Consider the following 19,425-nt stretch of genomic DNA (forward strand, 5'->3'; position numbering starts at 1 on the left):
CATTATATGATTCTCAGAGCTTAGATTGTAACAAAAGGCCAAAAAGCACCACACAATTCTTTGACCATGTTATGAGACAGTTCTCTTGGTTTTCTAAAATGCCTCATCGAGCTCATCGGGAAGTTCACTGCGGAACTGAAGAGTGGGATCCTTCATCTTTTTCTTGTAGTCTTCATCAAACTCGTCATTCTGAGCCACGGTGAAGTGGTTCCTCCAGTCACCGACCTGCCCTGCAGAGCAAGAGAGACTCAGTCAGGTCTGATTTCAGTTCAATTTAACTTTTGCTGTAATATAATCATTCGCTATACCTTTTCTCATGAATGGGGAGATTTTCACATCCATCGCTGGATTTGTAGAATAATTGGTCACTGGATTGTTTTTCATTTTGTCAAACTTCACTTCACTCATAACTCTGATTTTCTCTTCAACTGAAGGAGATAAGCCAAGAAAGGAGCAGAGTTTGTCTATTTCCCGTAGACTATCCTGAAAGAAACAACCAGAAATCATAATTTCCACTTCAGGGAAGCTTCAGAAAGGTGCTCTGAACATAAAGACATTCACAAAACAATAACATTACTTCAGCAAGGTCTTCGTAGAACATGTAGTGGAGATTCGAATAAGCCTGTTTCTTCTTCCACCAGCCATTCACGTGGTCGTACCAGGATCCAAACACCACTGAAACCACAGGACACCATGTGTACTTAGTTCGGTGGGGTAGATATTTTCTCCTTTTGATGACTTCAACTTTATTATGAACATACTTTTTCCAGCCAAGAACTTCTGGAGGTAGCTGTTCCAATCTCCAGGCTCTGGGTGAGCAAAATTCATGCGCTCAAAGTGAAAATGAGACACCACATTGTCCTTTGCATTGCGCGCAACATAGACCATCTGCAGATTTAAAAGAAAAAAGAAAAAATCACACTTAAGGTGGTGCAGGAAGTCGAAAAAAGGAAAACTGACTCCAATGCATCCAACCAACATGCAGTTTTACCGATTGAGTTGCAGATTTTTTGTGTTTAAAACACCGGGATATATTACCATGACATCATTGTTGAAATAAAAGTTTACAATTCAATACACAATTATATGATAGATTTTTTTTTAAATTCCTTTCCGAGAAGACTTTTGGGTTTTAAACTCGATTTTTGTTCGATTCAAAGTCGTGTTAAAGATCAATATACAGACCAGTTTGGAGTAAAAGAAAGTTAAAGAAAATATACTTTTGCTACATTTTCTGCTTTTAAAGGACGGCGTACAGAAAAAGAGCAGAAATGATGAGGTTGACTGAAGACCTGAGAAAAGCTAAGGAAGGAATTCATAATGTGCAATACCACAAAGACAGTGATCTAGTTCCACACTGATACTAGGTAAAAGCTGATACAAATACAAAGTTGAATGTTTTAAGAAAGGGAGTTTACATAGACGATTTCAACAGTGATATCTTTGATCTCTGAAACAGAGAAGAAAGGCCATCAATACTCCATGCCTCATTTCCATTATCATAGGCCTCGAGACCATGACATTCTACCGATGGTGGTATAATCTGTTCATTTAAAAAAAAAAAAAAAAAAACTTGGGTTGTTTAAGCCAGAGGACTCAGAGAACCTGGGCTAAGGAAAACCTTTGGACTCATGATGTATGATTCACTACAAAGACTTGCCTGGGGTGATACAGGAAACAAACCCTGTTCCATCCTTTCACCCGTGAAAGAACTGGCAGATCCAAAGCATTGTTTTCTTTTTGATGATACATTTGCTCGAAAAGCCAATGATCATCAGGTCCACTAGGTTTGAGTTAAGTCAGGTCAAGTTAGTTTTTTTTCTGTCAACTTGATTAGGTTCAAAGCCAAGAATGCCAAGAATCACATTGATTTTGTCAATAATCACATTTGTTCAGGCTCCTTATCTGAATCTTGGGTGAGGCTAAAGACGCACAATAATTGGGAATGTTGTTTAAATCAAGCAAATTTTTATGTTTACTCAACTCAATGAATCTTGTGTTATGAGGGGTGGTATAGCGGTTGTCTCCCAATCGGAAGGTTGCAAGTTTGATTCCCATCTCTGCCAGCTTACATACCGAAGTGTCCTTGGGCAAGACACTGAACCTAAAACTGCTCCCATTGGAGTGACAGCGCCTTGCATGGCAGCAGCTTCCAATGGTGTGTGAATGGGTGGATGTGATGCGCTATGTAAAGTGCTTTGGGGTTGCTCACACAGCTATGAAGCAAATATAAGTGAAATCCATTTACCATTTATGTGGAGTTGCAAAGGATACAGAGGAAACATCTGGCCTGCAACTGAAGGATCCATCGAAATGGAAGTATTTTCGAAATTGTTCCTATGTTCTGAGCTCAAACTGCTCAACATTGAACAAAAAAATGGACCGATTTGGAAGTATCTACATATTTTAGACATCTATGGTGACCATGTCAGCCCGAAAACAAACTTAAGAGCTCTATGGGATGGAGAGAAACAGATGAGAACAAGTGATGTTGGTGTTTCAGGCAGAAGACAGAGCTAAATGAAAGACAGTTGAGAGTTTGAACAAAGGGAAGCCCTTTTTGCTTTAAACACAAAAAAGAAACAAATAATTCTGTTTCAATTTGAATGTTCTTTTAGTAAAATGACAATAAAGATTTTGACCTCTGACTTTTAATCTTGTCCTTTAACCTTCAGTTAATTAAATCTTCTGCTTTGTCAAGAGCTATTGATCCAACGTTAGATGATGCAATCATGCAGACATCACACAGGCTACCTTACCCTGCAGTTTTGCTCCCAAAAGGACTTTGGAAAAAACTGGACTGGCAGATGAGTTTTGATGAGGCGGGGGCTGGTGAGGAGCTTGTCCGCCAGGTCGGTTCCTTTGTATCCTATTTAATAATGATTGGGTGGGGGGGGGGGGGAATTAAAATGGGTTATCAGGTAAAGCTTTGTACTTATTCATGGTTCGATAAATTCCACTGTTTGGAGAAAATGTGATTGTCACAACCTGAACGCATATTCGGGTATGTGAGCTCCAAGAAAGGTACTCGCTCATGGATGGGCACGGTGTTCCGACGCTTTGAAGACATCTGGCCAAAGTACAATAAATGAAGAATGTAGGAGACCCATGTTGTTCCTAAAGAGAAAGAGAGAAAAGAGAGTGAGTGGTGGGGGGGTTCAGCAGAGAGGTACCATTTCCAACGCCATGAAACTATAAGTGGAATAGATTCCACATGTTCTGAAGATATGGGTTCAGAGATGTGACACTTTTTGATCCATTTGATCATATAAAAAGTGTTTTACACTTGAATATTGCATTATTTATTGATTGAGATATTACACAGACAGGCGTGCAACCGATTTAAGAAGTGAAGATAACAAAAACAAGGCTTCGTAAGAAGTAAGTCCATAATGCAAAGATCTTCTCTGAACATAGTTTAGTCAGAATCAGTAATTAGAAAAATTCACACACTGACCTGATTTGGGATATGTCACAATAACGACGTCATCCGGTCTGGCTTGAAAGTTTTGAATGGCCTTCCAGTTGTCGGTAAAATGACTGATCATTGAAACTCCATGGAAGTCAAAGAGTTTTGGTCGAGAATGGGAATTCATCATTTACACGACTCCTGCTTTGTTTTTCCTCCCTCTTGGTATATCTTCCTTTCAGCTGCGTCTGACTCTTACTGAGTAGAAAGCCCTGCCCTGTGACGACATGGGGATGCTCAAGGGGAGGGAGCTTCCTCTGTCCCAGCTCAGTTCTCCAAATCACTTGACTGTGCAGATACTTTTTTTTTCGTCATCTTTGCTTTCTCTTCAGTATTAGAATCTTGTGTTTAGGACGTCTCGGGGTAGTTTGGAGATGTTCAGCCTTTGATGATCCTTTGATTAATGTATAGTTCCCCATCACCACGTGAAGCGCTCTTGCCTCACAGTGAGATGACCCCGGTTCAAATCTAAACATGGGCCATATTATGTGGAGTTTGCATGTTCTGTGCAGGGGTTCCCTCCATGTACTCCGGTTTCCTCACACAGTCCCAAAAACATACACTTTCACATCCTGTGTTTCAGTTCCACAGATCAGATCCATCACACTGAGAGATCATGATGATATTATAAGCCTGTGGAGTAATGTTGGTGCTTGACCTGTGACTGTTTCCTGTACAGAAAAGCAGAGTTCATATTGTTTACCTATAGGGATGTCAAAATGGAGCCTTGGTGAAATGATTCTTTTCATCATGTTAGATTTGCAACTACTGGAGATTTAAGCATGTTTCGTACTTTGCCTGAAATGCTTTCCCAACTTTTCCAGTCAGTTGATTAATATATTATGAACATTAGTCTATTGGGTGCAGTGGGTGGAGTAAAAAGATAAAGTGATGCTAAGGGTTGAATGTTAATGCAGTCAGTGTTCACCCATGAGTCATTGACAACCTGTGCCAAAAAGTTAATTTTTTAATTTTTCTTAATTTTCACCACGAAAGAGGAATTTGATAAAGATATGAAAAAGCCACAAAATCTGTACAGTCTGAATGTTTTTGAATAAATGAAAATATATATGTCAAGATGTTGAAGCATCAGTTAGATATTTTGTTTAGTGACCTCTGGTTGTGTGTTATATTGACTGACATTGCACATCTTGTAAGTGATTATTTGTCCTGTCTGATTGTGTGTATCTTTATTGACACGGCAAGCATTACTATTTCTTTTTCTTACTTAGAACAGGACCTTAACATGAAACAGACTATCAAAAAGTGTCATTCAGGGTTCAGCAGAGTATGAAAAAAGTATCATGATCATAAAATACCCGATTGAATTCAGTAGTGCAACTCCATTTCATTTCTCATGCACTCTTGGTTTAATTATAAAACTGAAGTTTTGAAGGGGGGGGGGGGGGGGGATTCCACAATAAAAACAACCATGCTGTTTGCCAATGTTTATGCTGAATTTTCTAAGCATGTTTGACAGACTTATCTTTCATGTCTGAGAAGGAGTGCTAAGAACTGCTTCATGGTTGCACATTACCTGCATGACAGTTTGTCCCAGAGTCCCACTCCACACACTAAAACAATGTTTTCAGGGTTGTGCATGCACAAAGATATTTAAAACGCTGTTCCCTCCACAAATTCATACCCCCCATCTCTTTTACCAAATATTTTCTGGATGTTCCCTGGTAGTGAGTTATTTGATGCTTTGAACATGAATTTTAATGATTTTGACCGTGGAAATTAGTGGATTCGTGTGATCTCTATAAACGGTGTTGTGAATGATCCTGGTGACCCTATTTTGCAGTGTTGACAGTGATGGTAGTTTACATTTGTATGTATTGCACCAAATCTCTGCACAGTGTGGAGTTTCATGACACTTGGTTTTCACGGGTTTAACTTGAGTTTTCCGGTTTATTTTATCATCCAGTATTACCCCGAGAAATTTGGTTTCACAAGTTCTGACAGTGTCAGCCCCATCTGAGTATTATTGCAATAATATACCTTTGACAAAACATAATAATGTATTCCTGTCAAACTGAATGATAGACAGGTTAGCTTAATTCTGTATTATATTCTTTTTTTTCAAAAACAATAAAAAGTTGGGGAAAAAAAGATTATTCGGGGGAAAAAACTGTCACTTCATAAAGGAGACGATCACGTTTGCCCACGTGCAGTTCCAGTATCCTGCCACAGGGTGTCACCACTTCCCCGAAGAGGCGCCAACACACCGCCACGCCTGTAGGCGGACCAACAGCGGTCGTAGCCAGTATCGTCAGACCAGACACTGGATACAGACAACAACAGTTACTGATCCGGACCGCATTTCTGCTCGCATTCAGCTATGGGTGTAGTCTGAGACACAGTAGCGCACCGCAATATACCTCGAAGTTTAATCCTCATGAAGGAGCTCCGTCCGGGCTGAGTTTGGGAGATGGGAGTACTCAACATTGCAGACCAGGTACCGCTGAAAGAAAGGGCTCCGTGTTCGCGCAGTGGCGCAGTCTATTATCTGGCACGGCGCTGTCGCCGTGCTGCGCAGCTTAAAACGTCTTCTACAACGGAGGGCTTGTTTTCGTCCCTAGCTAATTGGCGGTGCGTGTTTGTTAACGGGTATTCCTGCGTCGTAATGGTGATATTACATAGTTCCAGCGATGCACGGCTCGTGTGTGTGCAAAGTGTGAGCCCCGGTGGAGAGGCCCTGCCCTGGGTCCGGGCCAGCTCGGTTAGCCGTTTGCTTAGCTGACGTAGCGGGCCTGTAGGCCTCAGCCGGGCTCGGTGTATCACCTGGACAACACCGAGGACGTATACGTCCTGCCGCACACGCTAAACGCATTAACATGTAACATTTCGCGCTCGCACCGTGCGTTTGGTCGCGTTCCTGCACGGTTAATGGCGTTAGTGCGATTTTCACGTGATTAGATTAGCCTGGGAAGTGTTGAGATCCGAGTCGTCGGTCTGGTTTAACGTTACATAGCCGTAACCCGACTGGTATTTCTGTCCTGCAGCCTCCTCTGGTCCAGGCCATCTTCAATCGTAATGCTGAAGAAGTTCAAGTATTATTGCACAAAAAGGAGGATGTCAATGCACTGGTACGTTTCAAATACTTACATGTATGTGTTTGCTTTGCATTAAGATTAGTTGCATGATAAATGAGCAAATGATCAGCACCACAGTGTTAGACCTGCTGTGTCCTGGACAACCTTTAAAATGGCAACCTGGAATGTAAATCGGGGGATTCTGTCTTAAATGACAGGTTTAAATCTAATTAATGTGAGATAATTCAACATCCATCTGCCCTGTGAGCTGGATGTATGCAGACTGGCTGGAGCCAGCACAGTGCAGTGAAAGGCAGGGTTCACCCTGGATGGGTCCCCAGGCTGTCACAACTCTAGAAATCACAGCATTCAACTACAACAATAAATGAATTCCTTGTCGCATAATTGGGGGGGTGGGGGGACACAATAACAAAAAAAAACAAAACCAGTATCTACAAACTTGAGTGTTGATGTTGGATTGTTCAGCTTAGATGTGAAATGTGTCCTGGTGACAAATAAAAGGACGTTAATCACAGTTAAATGTAAATTTTCTTGAACAGGACCAAGAGCGCCGTACGCCACTTCATGCTGCTGCCTGCGTGGGTGACGTCCATATAATGGACCTCCTCATTGAATCAGGTGAGTGAGCAGCAAGCATTTCTAACAACGGACATGTGGCTGTGCCAGATTTAAAAAAAAAAAATGTTTTAATGCATAGGCCATTATATAGTTCACCATTAATACCCTATATGTGGCACTCATAGTGTCCCACAGCGCATCAATAAAAGTAGTGTCAAACTGATACCATCTTGCATTTTACTGAATGAAATATGAAAGATGAGATGACAGTAATGATGTAACGGCACTTAGGGGGGGGGGATAAGTGTCTTTCATCATTTAGAGTCCGCTGCATTGACGTTTGCATGCAGGAGGTGGTTTGGGCGGTGTGATTGGGACATTTTGGTCATAGCTACAAAATGGTGAAACATGGAGCACACAAGTTATGCCTCTATGATGTTTATTATTAATGTTTCTTTTTCCAGGTGCCAGTGTAAATGCTAAAGACCATATATGGTTGACCCCATTGCACCGAGCGGCTGCTTCCAGGAATGAAGTAAGCAATACATATTTCCAAATTAGATGATTTCATGTTCTAACCTATTCAGTTTTCTACATTGTGCAGCCCTTTTTCGACTGTTACAGTGACTGGTACGCACAGCTCTGCTACATGGTTGACTTTTATAAAAATAGCATGATCTTGTGACGCAAATGTATAATATTTTTTTGTGTATAATTTTAAAAAGGGCTCGTGTAAGAATAGCTTTACTGGACATGCGCATACTGTTTTTAAACCGCCAATTCTGTAATATAATGAAACCCTGCAATCGAGTTTTGCCTAGAAAGTAATGTCATTCTAAGTTAGGGAGACAGCTCCAAGCTTACTGGAATAATACACCATCATTGTGTTTTGCATTCAGTTACGATGATTATGGGACCTGTTTTAGTTTCCCCCAAAATGTTGCTTTAAGAGAGGGGGGAAATGCAGCAGGCTGCAGTTATGTGCTTATGTCCCCGGTGATTTGCTTCCTGTCCTCAGAGGGCAGTGGGTCTGCTGCTGAAGCGCGGAGCCGAGGCAAATGCAAGAGACAAGTTCTGGCAGACACCGCTGCATGTGGCTGCTGCCAACCGAGCCACGCGCTGCGCAGAGGCCCTGCTAACCCAGCTGAGCAACCTGAACATGGCAGATCGCACCGGCAGAACTGCCCTGCACCACGCGGCTCAGAGTGGGTTCCAGGAGGTGAGGCCGGAAGGATCCGCCACAGAGGCTTTTGGGAGATTTGCTGAAATCGTCCAACTTTGACTCGATAATGTGAACTTGTCCTGCAGATGGTGAAGCTGCTGTTGAACAAAGGGGCCAACCTGAGTGCCATCGATAAGAAGGAAAGACAGCCCATCCATTGTGCTGCTTACTTGGGTTAGCGAATGTCACTCTTTTGCCAATTCTGTGCACGACAAGCCGTCGTTGTCACACAGCAGTAAAAGCTCCCGTTGTTCGTAGTTGAGTCAGACGAGGAGCAGTAACATTCAGTCACTCGTCAGGGTAAAAGACACTACAGTCACTGACTGAACCAATTATTGTGTCCGCGATCGCAATCCCTGTTTGTCGTTTCTTTGAATTGTTGATTCAGTCATACTTGTGCTGTTTATTGTGTTAAAATGTCTTTTTTTTTTTTGTGTGCATGTGTGTGCGTGGCTCCTGTAGGACATGTGGATGTTGTGAAGTTGCTGGTGTCCCGCAGTGCCGACAAGAGCTGCAAGGATAAGCAGGGCTACACGCCTCTCCACGCTGCTGCTGCGAGTGGTCACATCGAAATTGTAAAGTACCTACTGAGGATGGGGGCAGAGGTGAGCGAAGGTCGAGCCAAATGAATCTTTGCTGTGCTGTTCGGTTAATGGTACAGGCAGAAATCGGGTCATCTAAAATCTAATTGGGCGATATTCTGCTACAATTTCCGGAACGTAGATCCCGGGCTGGAGATGCGGTCTGACTTGAGTTATTTTTGTGTTGGTTTTTTTTCCAACAGATTGACGAGCCCAACGGCTTTGGAAACACTGCGCTCCACGTGGCTTGCTACATGGGGCAAGAGGCTGTCGCTACAGAGCTGGTGAACCACGGAGCCAACGTTAACCAGCCGAACAAGTGTGGCTACACCCCTCTGCACCTGGCTGCCGTCTCCACCAACGGTGCCCTCTGTCTGGAGTTGCTGGTCAACAATGGGGCAGATGTCAACCAGCAGGTACTAAACAAACCGTTCGTTTACCCAAAAGAGCGTTAGGAGGTTGCTGACGGGAGCTTCGAATCCCTACCAGCAAGAGGTCAATGGGGAAAAGCCCCACTAACACACGGTTTTACTGAGTTCTTTATGTTTCTGTTTGGAAATAAACACAACAGGGTGATTTTTAAAGATCACACATCTTATCTTCCTGTAGGCTTTCCAAGAGTATGTATGCATGGGGCGACGGTTTATTTCACGCACGCATTTGGCTGCTAGATCTGACGGCGTTTCTGTGTGAGAAAAGAAAGTGTATGTAAATAAATCGGAATACATTGAAGTCATCATATGCTATTGATTTGTTAGTTTATTTTTAGCTTTCAGTACCTTTAAAAAAAAAAAAAAGGAAATCACTGCCACTTATTAAAAGGAGTCGCATTAAAGTCAGTGTTGTCTTGCATTCCACTCTTCCCGTTTTCACAAAGCGTTGATTGTGTACATTTCTTTATAATTAGAATGAGCACTGCTCATTAGCTACTTCGTCTTCTGAAAACTTTATACACAATGTTAAGACATGATGTTGACGCTCATACGGTAAGCTTTACTCATTTGTGTTTGGAGAAAAATGGTTCGATATTCAGTGCTTCCACTCTCTGCAGAGCAAAGAAGGGAAGAGCCCCCTGCACATGGCAGCCATTCACGGACGTTTCACGCGCTCTCAGATCCTCATCCAAAACGGTAACGACGACCAGGCCATCCCACTGAGCTGTGAAAATATGTTGATGCCCCCCCCCCCCCCAATAGCTCTTTAATTCACTCCTGTTCCTGCCTCTCCATCAGGTGGGGAAATTGATTGTGTGGATATGTATGGCAATACTCCTCTCCACGTTGCTGCTAAGTACGGCCATGAACTGCTGATCAGCACTCTGATGACCAACGGAGCAGACACGGCCAGGTATCAGAAGCTTTAAGTGGCATTAGTTGTATTAAAGTGTTCGAAGAGGCGGTAAGAAGGACAGCCTTTATATTATGGAGATCCATTAATGCAAGAGCCCTGGTGTTGTGAGAGAATTTGTTTCAAGTGGAGTTTGATTTGTGTTTGTGAGCAATCCAATGGCAAAAGTCAGCCAGGTGATCTTCTGTCACAATGTCGCTGACAAAGGAAGAACTACACTGAGATCCTTTGCAAACTAAGCAGAAAAGCAAACCTTGAAATTATAATTAAAAAGAAGTGCAAAACCCAAAATCTGTTTAGCCAGCACAGAATAAAGGAGGAGTCCATTATTCCCAGTTAAAAAGAATTCTCGGAATAAGCTACGAGCGTGCCACAAGCTGCCCTGTCTGCCATGGTGGACGCGCAAACGTTTCATTAATGCAACGATGATGGAAAAGAATCTTTTCTCATCACAGAGTTGAAAATCCACCAGGTATATTTTGAAGCTTTAAAAGGGCAATTTATATTTTCTCCATTCACTGCTCCATATTGAAATAGTATTTGTTGTTTAATTCTTTAAAAAAAAAAAACTTTTTTTTTAAGGAGAAACTGGATGTTCTTTTTTTACAGGCAATGATTATCTCAATTAAACTTACTCTAATGTGGAAGATCAACCTGAATACTATCACACTGGTTGCATTCAGGATTAATTCTGTTGCAGTTTGATTGTTCCAAAAGGCCGACTATACACCAAAGTGAGTTGTATCAGATTGAGTCAGGCCAGGTAGATGAGTTCACCCCACCAGCCTCCGTTCAGCTCCACACCCATGCGTCGTGCATCCTCAGTTGGACATACAGTTATGTGCGTAACGCCAACAACTTTGATAATGTGTTTACTTTTCAGACGTGGGATTCATGGAATGTTCCCCTTGCACTTAGCGGTGCTGTACGGGTTTTCAGACTGTTGTCGCAAGTTACTCTCCTCAGGTTTGTATCAGCCGCCTCTGATCCACTCGAACCTTGTCAGTGTCCGTATGCACTTGAGCCAAGGTCTCACCTCTGGCTGTCCCTCCCCCGCCTCGCAGGTCAGCTGTATAGTATAGTTTCATCTATGAGTAAAGAGCATGTACTATCGGCTGGGTTTGACATAAACACCCCTGACAACTTTGGGAGGACCTGTCTACACGCTGCTGCCTCTGGAGGGTGAGATACACGATCTGCTCCAGCACATGTGCGTGAAAACGAGACGTTGCTCTCGCGCGCTGAGCTCGTTTCATCTTGTGGCCTTTTGTCTCCACAGAAATGTTGAATGTCTGAACTTGCTTTTGAGTAGCGGTACTGACTTGAATAAGAGGGACATAATGGGAAGGTGAGCTCGCCTCGACAAAATTTGTATATTCTTTGGGTCTTTTTCTTTTTTTTTAATCGGCACAAATGATAAAATATGGATCATTTCTCTTTTGCCATGCTATCCTCAAGGACACCGTTGCACTATGCGGCTGCTAATGGGAGGTACCAGTGCACTGTGACCCTGGTGAGCGCTGGCGCTGAGGTCAACGAGCCTGACCAGACAGGCTGTACTCCCCTGCACTACTCTGCTGCCTCCCAAGCCTTCAGCAGGTTGGAAATGTGCTCCTCTCTCTGTCTTTGCCAATGAACATTGAAGAAAAAAAACGATCCGTAGACGGCTTTGAAAGTTGATTGTGCGACTTGTGTCCGGTTTTTAGTTTTTGGTCCGTTCATCTGGTAAAAGTGCTGCAGAGCTGTGGTGTCTCGTTTAGTTCAGGGGCTTTTTGGGGCCTAATTTGATCTTAATTGGTCTGGACCAGTAACATGATGACATAATATTCTATAAATAACCACAACTCTTAAGGTTTATTCCGTTTGAGCTCAAAACATAAATCCAGGAAACGCTCTTTCAAATCCTAACCCTTATTATGAGCAACATCCCCGCCATGTTTTCACATATTCACCCTCGCGTGTGACTGGCTCAAGGTCATGCCACGGCCCGGAGGGCACCTTTCTGTTGGCTTGTTTGAGCCGGCGGGCGTCATGTTTAACACCCCTGCTACTGTCTCCCTTCTTTATACCTTGTTTTTGTTGGGACTGCATTATCATGGCAACAAAACTATCTTTCGTGTCTATTTATCCTGGTTTTGTTATCATTTGTAAGTCACTGGGCCGTCAATACAGTTGCTGAACCCTCTGCTATTCCATTAATGATTGGTTTCCCTTTTATGTAGTTACAACTTTTTTAGCTGAAACATTAGTTAGTCAAAGTTCTGGTTAGTTAAAATGTCAAATTAAAATTGGGAGGGTAGATAGTGGCATAAGTAGTGATCAAAGAAAAAAAATTTTCGATACAATTTGTGTTTGTAACATGAACATAATGAAGTTTGATCGAATTGGGGATTTCGCCATATTTTCAGAGTTGATCGTCATTTTTCTGGGAACCATCAGAACGACGAGGATGAAGCAAAGGAGTCGTACTTGTGAGTTTCTTTTCTCTTGTTTCTTATTTTTTTTACATTTTTATAAAATAAATATTTACGCAAATGTTGGCTGAGCACAGTTGTCACATCTGTAACAGCTGCTTGGAGCATCTTTTGGACAATGGTGCTGATCCATCGATGGTCAACTCGAAGGGTTACAGCGCTGTACATTATGCAGCTTATCATGGCAACAAGCAGAACCTGGAGCTGGTGAGTTTTCCGTTTCGCGGGATTTTCACATCGTGACTCTGTGATTTCTAATCACAATGTTTCCCAAAAACCCAAATTAGCATCCAGAGACAAAGCTACTGAGCAAGTGTTTTCAGCTTTTAATGCTTTTGTTTTCATGTAGCTGAGGGGAAAAAAGTGACGAGAGTGCCCATATAAAGAGTCAAACGGTGTCTGTTAAATAATAATCTGTTATTATCGGCAGATAATAAATACCGTCTGTTGTCTTTCACTTTTAGCTCCTGGAGATGTCATTTAATGCACTAGGAGACATAGAGAGCAGCATTCCAGTCAGTCCACTCCATCTCGCTGTACGTGCCGCTCTCTTGTCACCCCTTGGTGCAATCCCCCAGTCATGACGGTGTGCAAAGTTTTTACTTGCCCTCCTTTGCTTCCTCAGGCCGACAAGGGTCACTGGCAGGCACTGCGTGTGCTCACGGAGACCGCGGCCTACGTGGACATGCAGGACGCGGCAGGGCGCTCTGTGCTCTACTTGGCTGCCCAGAAAGGCTACGCCCGCTGCGTGGAGGTGCTTCTGGCTCAAGGGGCCTCCTGCCTGCTCAACGACAACCATCTCATGTGGACTCCGATTCATGTTGCAGGTATGCAGCTCTTAAGTGGACGCCGTCCCGGCACCAGAGGGTTTCTGGGTCAGTTTGACGTCACAGAGTAACGCACGTGCTCATTTCGTCGGTTGTTTCACCTCCAGCTGCCAACGGCCACTCGGACTGTCTGCCCATGATGATCGACTACGGGGAGGAGGGGGATCTCCCCAACGTGGCAGACAAATTTGGACAGTGAGTTGTCGGCACATTTGCTTATCGAGTTTTGAATAACGCCGTCGCTTGACATATTGATAAACTGCAATGTCTCTTCCTCAAGGACCCCACTAATGTTGGCTGTTCTCGGAGGTCACACTGACTGTGTTCACTACCTGCTGGAGAAGGGTGCCTTGCCAGATGCCAAGGACAAGAGGGGCAGCACAGCTTTGCACAGAGGGGTAGGTTAAAAACACCAAAGTAGTATTGTGGTTTCATGGTACCCGGTGTAACTTCAAATAATAAGACAAAACAACCCTGATGTCATCCCCAACATAATTTTGTGACATGCTGCAGTTACACCTGTGAAAGCTTTCCGCCTTGCTTGCCTTGCGTGTTTACGTTGCAATAGAAATGTATGTCTGACAATGGTGTATGAAGTTGCTCAAAGAAACAGCAGATCTTGGATATTTCACCTTGGGGGTAGTCTCGGCGATAAGTAAGCTCATGACTTTTGAACCCAATCTGAACTACCAACCTGAAGTTAAGTGTTTGTGTCGAACAACTTGCTGTATCCCTCCATCTTATACTTTGCTTTATCAAGTTTATTGACAGTCTGGATCGAATTCCAGAAAGCATAAAGGCATTCAATCACAGCTGTGGGCAATTTAGGATCTCCAACAACCTCATATGCATGTTTTAGGTCCGTTGGAGGAAACTTCAGTTACCTTGAAGAAAACATGCACATGGTGAACATGGAAACTCCGGTTTTAAGCCAATAGCATTTTTTTTTTCTATCGCACGGAAAAGTGTATAATCCAGTTCCAACGATAAATGTCAGTTCTTTAACTTAAGAACTCCTCTTAATGCTGACTCATTTTGTATGTAAAGTACAAAATGATTATTTGCCAGGTTTTTTGTGTCAATCTTCACTCCTGTCAGGTTCTTTAATTGACACAAAAGCTCAGTAATGGATTTAAACAAACTTCAATAAAAATAGTCATTGGGGTTAAAACAAATCTTGATTATTGGCGTAAATGTTTAATCCGAGCAGGAAACGCCTGCAGATCTAACATTAGTTCTGGAGGGGAACATTTGTCAGATGGATGTGGATCCTATTTCTAAAGTTGAACCAAGTCTTTTTTTGCACCCATGCTGTTCGCGCCGGTGGAGTTTTGTCTTGATTCCTCCTCGCTGCTCTGCACACAGGCGGTGTTGGGCCATGACGACTGTGTGACAGCCCTGCTGGAGCACAAAGCTTCTGCTTTATGTCGGGACACCCAGGGTAGGACACCGCTGCACTACGCTGCATCCAGAGGCCACACAGAGATCCTGGCCAGTCTGGTGCAGGCCGCCATGGCGACAGACCCACAAGATAAATTGCTGGACAACAAACAATACACCCCATTACACTGGGCTGCTTACAAAGGTTTGTTCTGTTTGATCGACTGGAACCCGGCGAATCCCCAGAAACTAAAAGTAGCAATTAATCTCGGCAAGCTTCCGTTAGTAATGCTGTGTGCGTTTGTTCTCAGGGCATGAAGACTGTTTGGAGGTTTTACTTGAATTTAAAACATTTATCCATGAAGAGGGAAACCCTTTCACCCCCCTGCACTGTGCTCTGTGAGTATTAACTCAGTATATGCTCCTGTCTTGTGCATCAGTGTCAAAACTAAATCTCAGTACTAATTTCTTTTTTTTTTTTTATCCACTTGGCAGCTGTCGTGAAAGTAATTATTTCATTAACTTGCTCTTCCTGCTTGCAGGATGAATGGCCACAGCGGTGCTGCAGAGAGACTGTTGGAATCTGCTGGGGTCCACATGATCAACACCAGAGATGCCAAAGGAAGGTGAGGCCAAAACAAAACCTTGGGGGAAATGAACATATTTGCAAAAAGAAACAATTGTTGTCAAAGATGCGTCTCAACAAATTTGACACGTATTCATACACTGAAGAACAAAGATGATAATGTCTACAAGTGTGGTTGATGTTAATTATGGCCTTTGGCTTAAAAAATTAAAAAAAATCATGATCAAAGAGATATTCAAATATTTAGAGATTGCATCTTTTCGATGAGTACGGCTTCCATGAAAAATGATGAAGAACCAAAAAGACCCGAAATGCCTTATCTGTAATAAATCTCGAAATATATCACCGATTCAGTTTGAATTAAATTCAGCAGGAAGCTGACATTTGTATCGCATTCTAATTTAAATTGATATAATAGTCTGCCTAAGAGACCTAATGACGTGTGTTACTCCGGGACAATTTGCCTGAAAGCATCTCGAAAGTGTTTTTATTCTCTTATCGCAGCTTGACTCTACATGAAAAGCCCTCGCTGACATTTATTCCACCATGTTTGGTGTTCAGTGGAGTGAAAGCAGCAGTAATTGCTCAGCGTGCGTTCTCGCTGGGTTTTTCAGGACCGTTTTGAACAAAGCTCACCTGCAATGTTCCAAAGCTCAAATCTCTGTGTTCTAATCAGTTATATGCTCAACATAATAATAGACATAATTGACTCCAAAAAGGAGGACATTTTGTCAGTAGCATGTCGATTTGGAGAACGATATTGAAGGAGCTACTGTTAGACAGTCGAATAACTTTATCCAATGTTTTATCAACATTTTCAGAATTCATATCTGTAGGTTTTGATATTTATTTTACACTGTATTCATCTACTGTCTTATAATCCAGTGTTACTTTTCAAACTGAAATTAAGTTGCATATATTGCATGGTATTTGAAAATACATTGGTGAATTTTGTAATCGATAGCAGGGACAAAGAAAGTTGCCGCAGACAATCTTGCTTACAGAATTTAACTTGAATAACCTCATTTAATTGGCAAAAAGTCAGTAATTTTAGTTAGTCAAAAGAGCATTTTAGAGAGAAGTAAAGCTCTTCATTGTCGTCCAGATCTTTTAATCATTAGCAGAGCAGTAATTATGGAATGGGAAGCGTTCATGAGCAGCTAAAGCAGGTGAAACACTGTCTGTAGGACACCACTGCACGCTGCTGCGTTTGACGAGGATGTCGCAGGACTTCAGCTGGTGCTTCGCCACGGGGCAGACATCAATGCAGTGGACAAAAGTGGACGCTCTGCCCTGATGGTGGCTGCTGACAAGGGACACAGTGGCACCGTGGGTGAGTCTTTCAGATCTCCACAACCAACTTTTGTTCATTAAAAACAAAAAGCAAAAATCCTTCAAATGAACAGATAGACAAAGATGGAATGTTGCCACATGGAGGCTTCCCGACTCCAAAGGCCACGTCTTACTCTGGCTTTGACGTGCAGCTTTTGGCCACACTTGGTTGTCTTTGCGTCTCCTCTGACTTTTAATAGTCAGATTTGCTGTCACATCGAATAAAGATCTTTGCGTTTTGTTGTCGTCGTGCAGCCATCCTCCTTCACCGGGCGAAGGCTGACCTGACACTGCTGGATGAGAACAGGAACACTGCCCTGCACTTGGCCTGCAGCAAGGTACACGTCGATTATTCGCTGCATCTTCCACGACGGTGTTTTTATATCGGCTTGTTTACTGAAAGAACAGTGACCTGGATTAGTTTCACCTGCCATTTCTACACATGTGTTTTCCTCCGACGTTCATTGGTTCGACGCCTTTGCTTTTCCCACCTCAGGCCCATGAGATGTGTGCCCTGCTGATTCTGGGTGAAATCCACAGCCCCACTCTCATTAATGCCACCAACAGCGCTCTGCAAATGTAAGGACACGGTAACACTGTCAAATCGTTATTTAAAGGAGAAGCAACTTGTTAAATGTATTGGGACGGCGGTCGATCACCCACTGTCAAAGCCAGAAGCATAAGCGGCTGACGCAGATGATGTTCATCAAAACACACAGCCGCTAAATTGTTTTGTTACCAGGCCGAGACCTGGATCTTTACTTGCATCACTTACATAATGGGGAATGTGACAGGAATACATGTAACGTAGAATTTAACACGTTTCTGACCAGTTTTATCCAATCGGCTTCAGGTTTTGGGTCAATTTCTGCATGAACGTGCCTAAAATCACGACGGTGGACTGATGGATATCTGACGGTTTTAGTAACACCAAACTACATCTGAACCTTTGATATATTCTACTCTCGCAGCTTTTCTGTTGTCCAAACCCGATTGCTTTTCTTGTCCGAGTTAGGTTTAAACTCTCCCCCCCTCCTCTCTTCCAGGCCCCTCCATCTTGCAGCACGTAACGGCCTGGCTACGGTGGTGCAGGCACTGCTGAGTAGAGGAGCCACGGTGCTGGCTGTGGATGAGGAAGGTGAGACCCTCCTCAAGTTTGTTTACCCAGGTCATTTACTACTGTTGCAAATAAGACATGGTGGTTCATTTGTTGACCATGTGACCTTATTTGATTAGCACAGAGGCACTTTATAATGTATGTTTGAACTGAAAATATTTATTAGTGTCTATGAATCATCCTAGAAACATCGCATTGCAACAGATTCTATGTGATATGTTCAGGAGTTTGGATTTACCATGTCTTGTGAGCACAAGATTTAATTTCTCAACTTGAATCACATAATATGAGTTCACTTTTGATGCAGGTAATGTATTATAATTGTGAATCACACATTATTTTGTTATTTAGGACATTTCTGCAGGGAAGAGTATCATGAAGTGGTTTTATGTTGAGACAGGCAGCAATTTTGAAAGAGGATTAGAACCATTTCTGAGTTAACAGATTTTCATTTCATTTTAATAGTGAATTCTCTACAATTACAGTATTCATACCAACATTTTATTTAGATTTCCTTGGAAGTAGCTGTCATAATTGTAATAAATCCTTATATCAGAATCATTTGGTCACAGCTCGGCTCTCCGTTAGTGAAAATACCATTGCGTCACAATAAAACTAAAGTCACCGACTACTTCACCCCCGGCTTGAAGACTCTATTTATCCCACACTGGGAAAACTTGCATCTTAGAAAGTAAAGTGGAATGAGTATTCTAGCACAATATCGCGTAGTCATTCGGTAAGCTCTCGCGTGACGCACTTAATGTGGCTGTGTTGTCATTCAGGACACACTCCAGCTCTGGCCTGTGCTCCCAACAAGGACGTGGCTGACTGCCTGGCTCTGATCCTCTCCACCATGAAGCCTTTCCCCCAGCGGGACCCTTCCTCCTGCTCCTGCTCCTCTCCCACGGTCTCCTCCTCTCCGGGTCTCAACTTGCTGAAGCACTGCGGCATCACCGCCGCCTGCGCCCCCCTGCCCAGCAACGGCCTCCACAACGGCTACGTCAAAGACCGTCACGGTGCACCGGTTGGCCTGGATGGGTGTCTGTCTGAGTGAGGTCCCACGACCACCAAACCCCCCCCCTCCCTCCCTCTCCCTCCCTCCTCCCCCCCCCCCCCCTCAGTCAGCTGCTATCACCATCATCACCACCAGGGGGCGACTCCCTTTAACATGGCCCCGAGGACCAGGAGAGCACCCCACCCACATGTCTGTTTTCTGTGTATGTACGTATGCGCGTGTGTGTGCGTGTGCGTGTCTGTCTGTTTGTGCGCGTGTGAGCGTTTGGTCTTCTCTTGAGGTGCAGTCAAACCTAATATGCAATTAGATCCCATTCCTCCATCTCCTGGTAGTGCTTAATGCGTCGAGGCGGGATTGCTCCACAAGGTCACTCGGATGAAGTGTGGCATTCAAAAACAACCACTTAGCAATCTGGCCATCTCTAAAATCATTTAACCCTTTAAAACCATGTTGACATTATA

General features: G+C 43.3%; 1 protein-coding gene and 1 pseudogene across 2 annotated transcripts; one reads left to right on the top strand and one right to left on the bottom strand.

The window, feature by feature from the left end:
- Positions 1 to 93: 93 nt before the first annotated feature.
- Positions 94 to 3,596, bottom strand: LOC308130512 (cytosolic sulfotransferase 1-like; annotated as a pseudogene). Its single transcript has 7 exons — positions 3,458 to 3,596; positions 2,986 to 3,117; positions 2,760 to 2,869; positions 762 to 888; positions 578 to 675; positions 309 to 483; positions 94 to 230 (listed from the first exon to the last, which is right to left on the bottom strand). The product of its transcript is annotated as a cytosolic sulfotransferase 1-like (transcript).
- A 2,304-nt stretch (positions 3,597 to 5,900) lies between these two features.
- On the top strand, positions 5,901 to 19,003 carry ankrd52a (ankyrin repeat domain 52a; the record flags this gene model as incomplete). Its single annotated transcript, XM_080497385.1, has 28 exons — positions 5,901 to 5,927; positions 6,475 to 6,558; positions 7,065 to 7,143; positions 7,548 to 7,618; positions 8,102 to 8,302; positions 8,392 to 8,479; positions 8,768 to 8,910; positions 9,090 to 9,302; positions 9,938 to 10,016; positions 10,119 to 10,233; positions 11,117 to 11,199; positions 11,298 to 11,415; positions 11,513 to 11,581; positions 11,692 to 11,832; positions 12,642 to 12,704; positions 12,803 to 12,914; positions 13,172 to 13,243; positions 13,333 to 13,534; positions 13,642 to 13,729; positions 13,815 to 13,932; positions 14,900 to 15,119; positions 15,226 to 15,313; positions 15,457 to 15,540; positions 16,688 to 16,833; positions 17,088 to 17,170; positions 17,329 to 17,411; positions 17,879 to 17,970; positions 18,732 to 19,003. The coding sequence occupies 28 exons, from the start codon at positions 5,901 to 5,903 to the stop codon at positions 19,001 to 19,003; spliced, it is 3,234 nt and encodes a 1,077-aa protein (XP_080353511.1).
- Positions 19,004 to 19,425: the final 422 nt, after the last annotated feature.

Source organism: Blennius ocellaris (genome assembly GCF_963422515.1).
Source record: "Blennius ocellaris genome assembly, chromosome: 5".
Lineage (NCBI taxonomy): Eukaryota > Metazoa > Chordata > Actinopteri > Blenniiformes > Blenniidae > Blennius > Blennius ocellaris.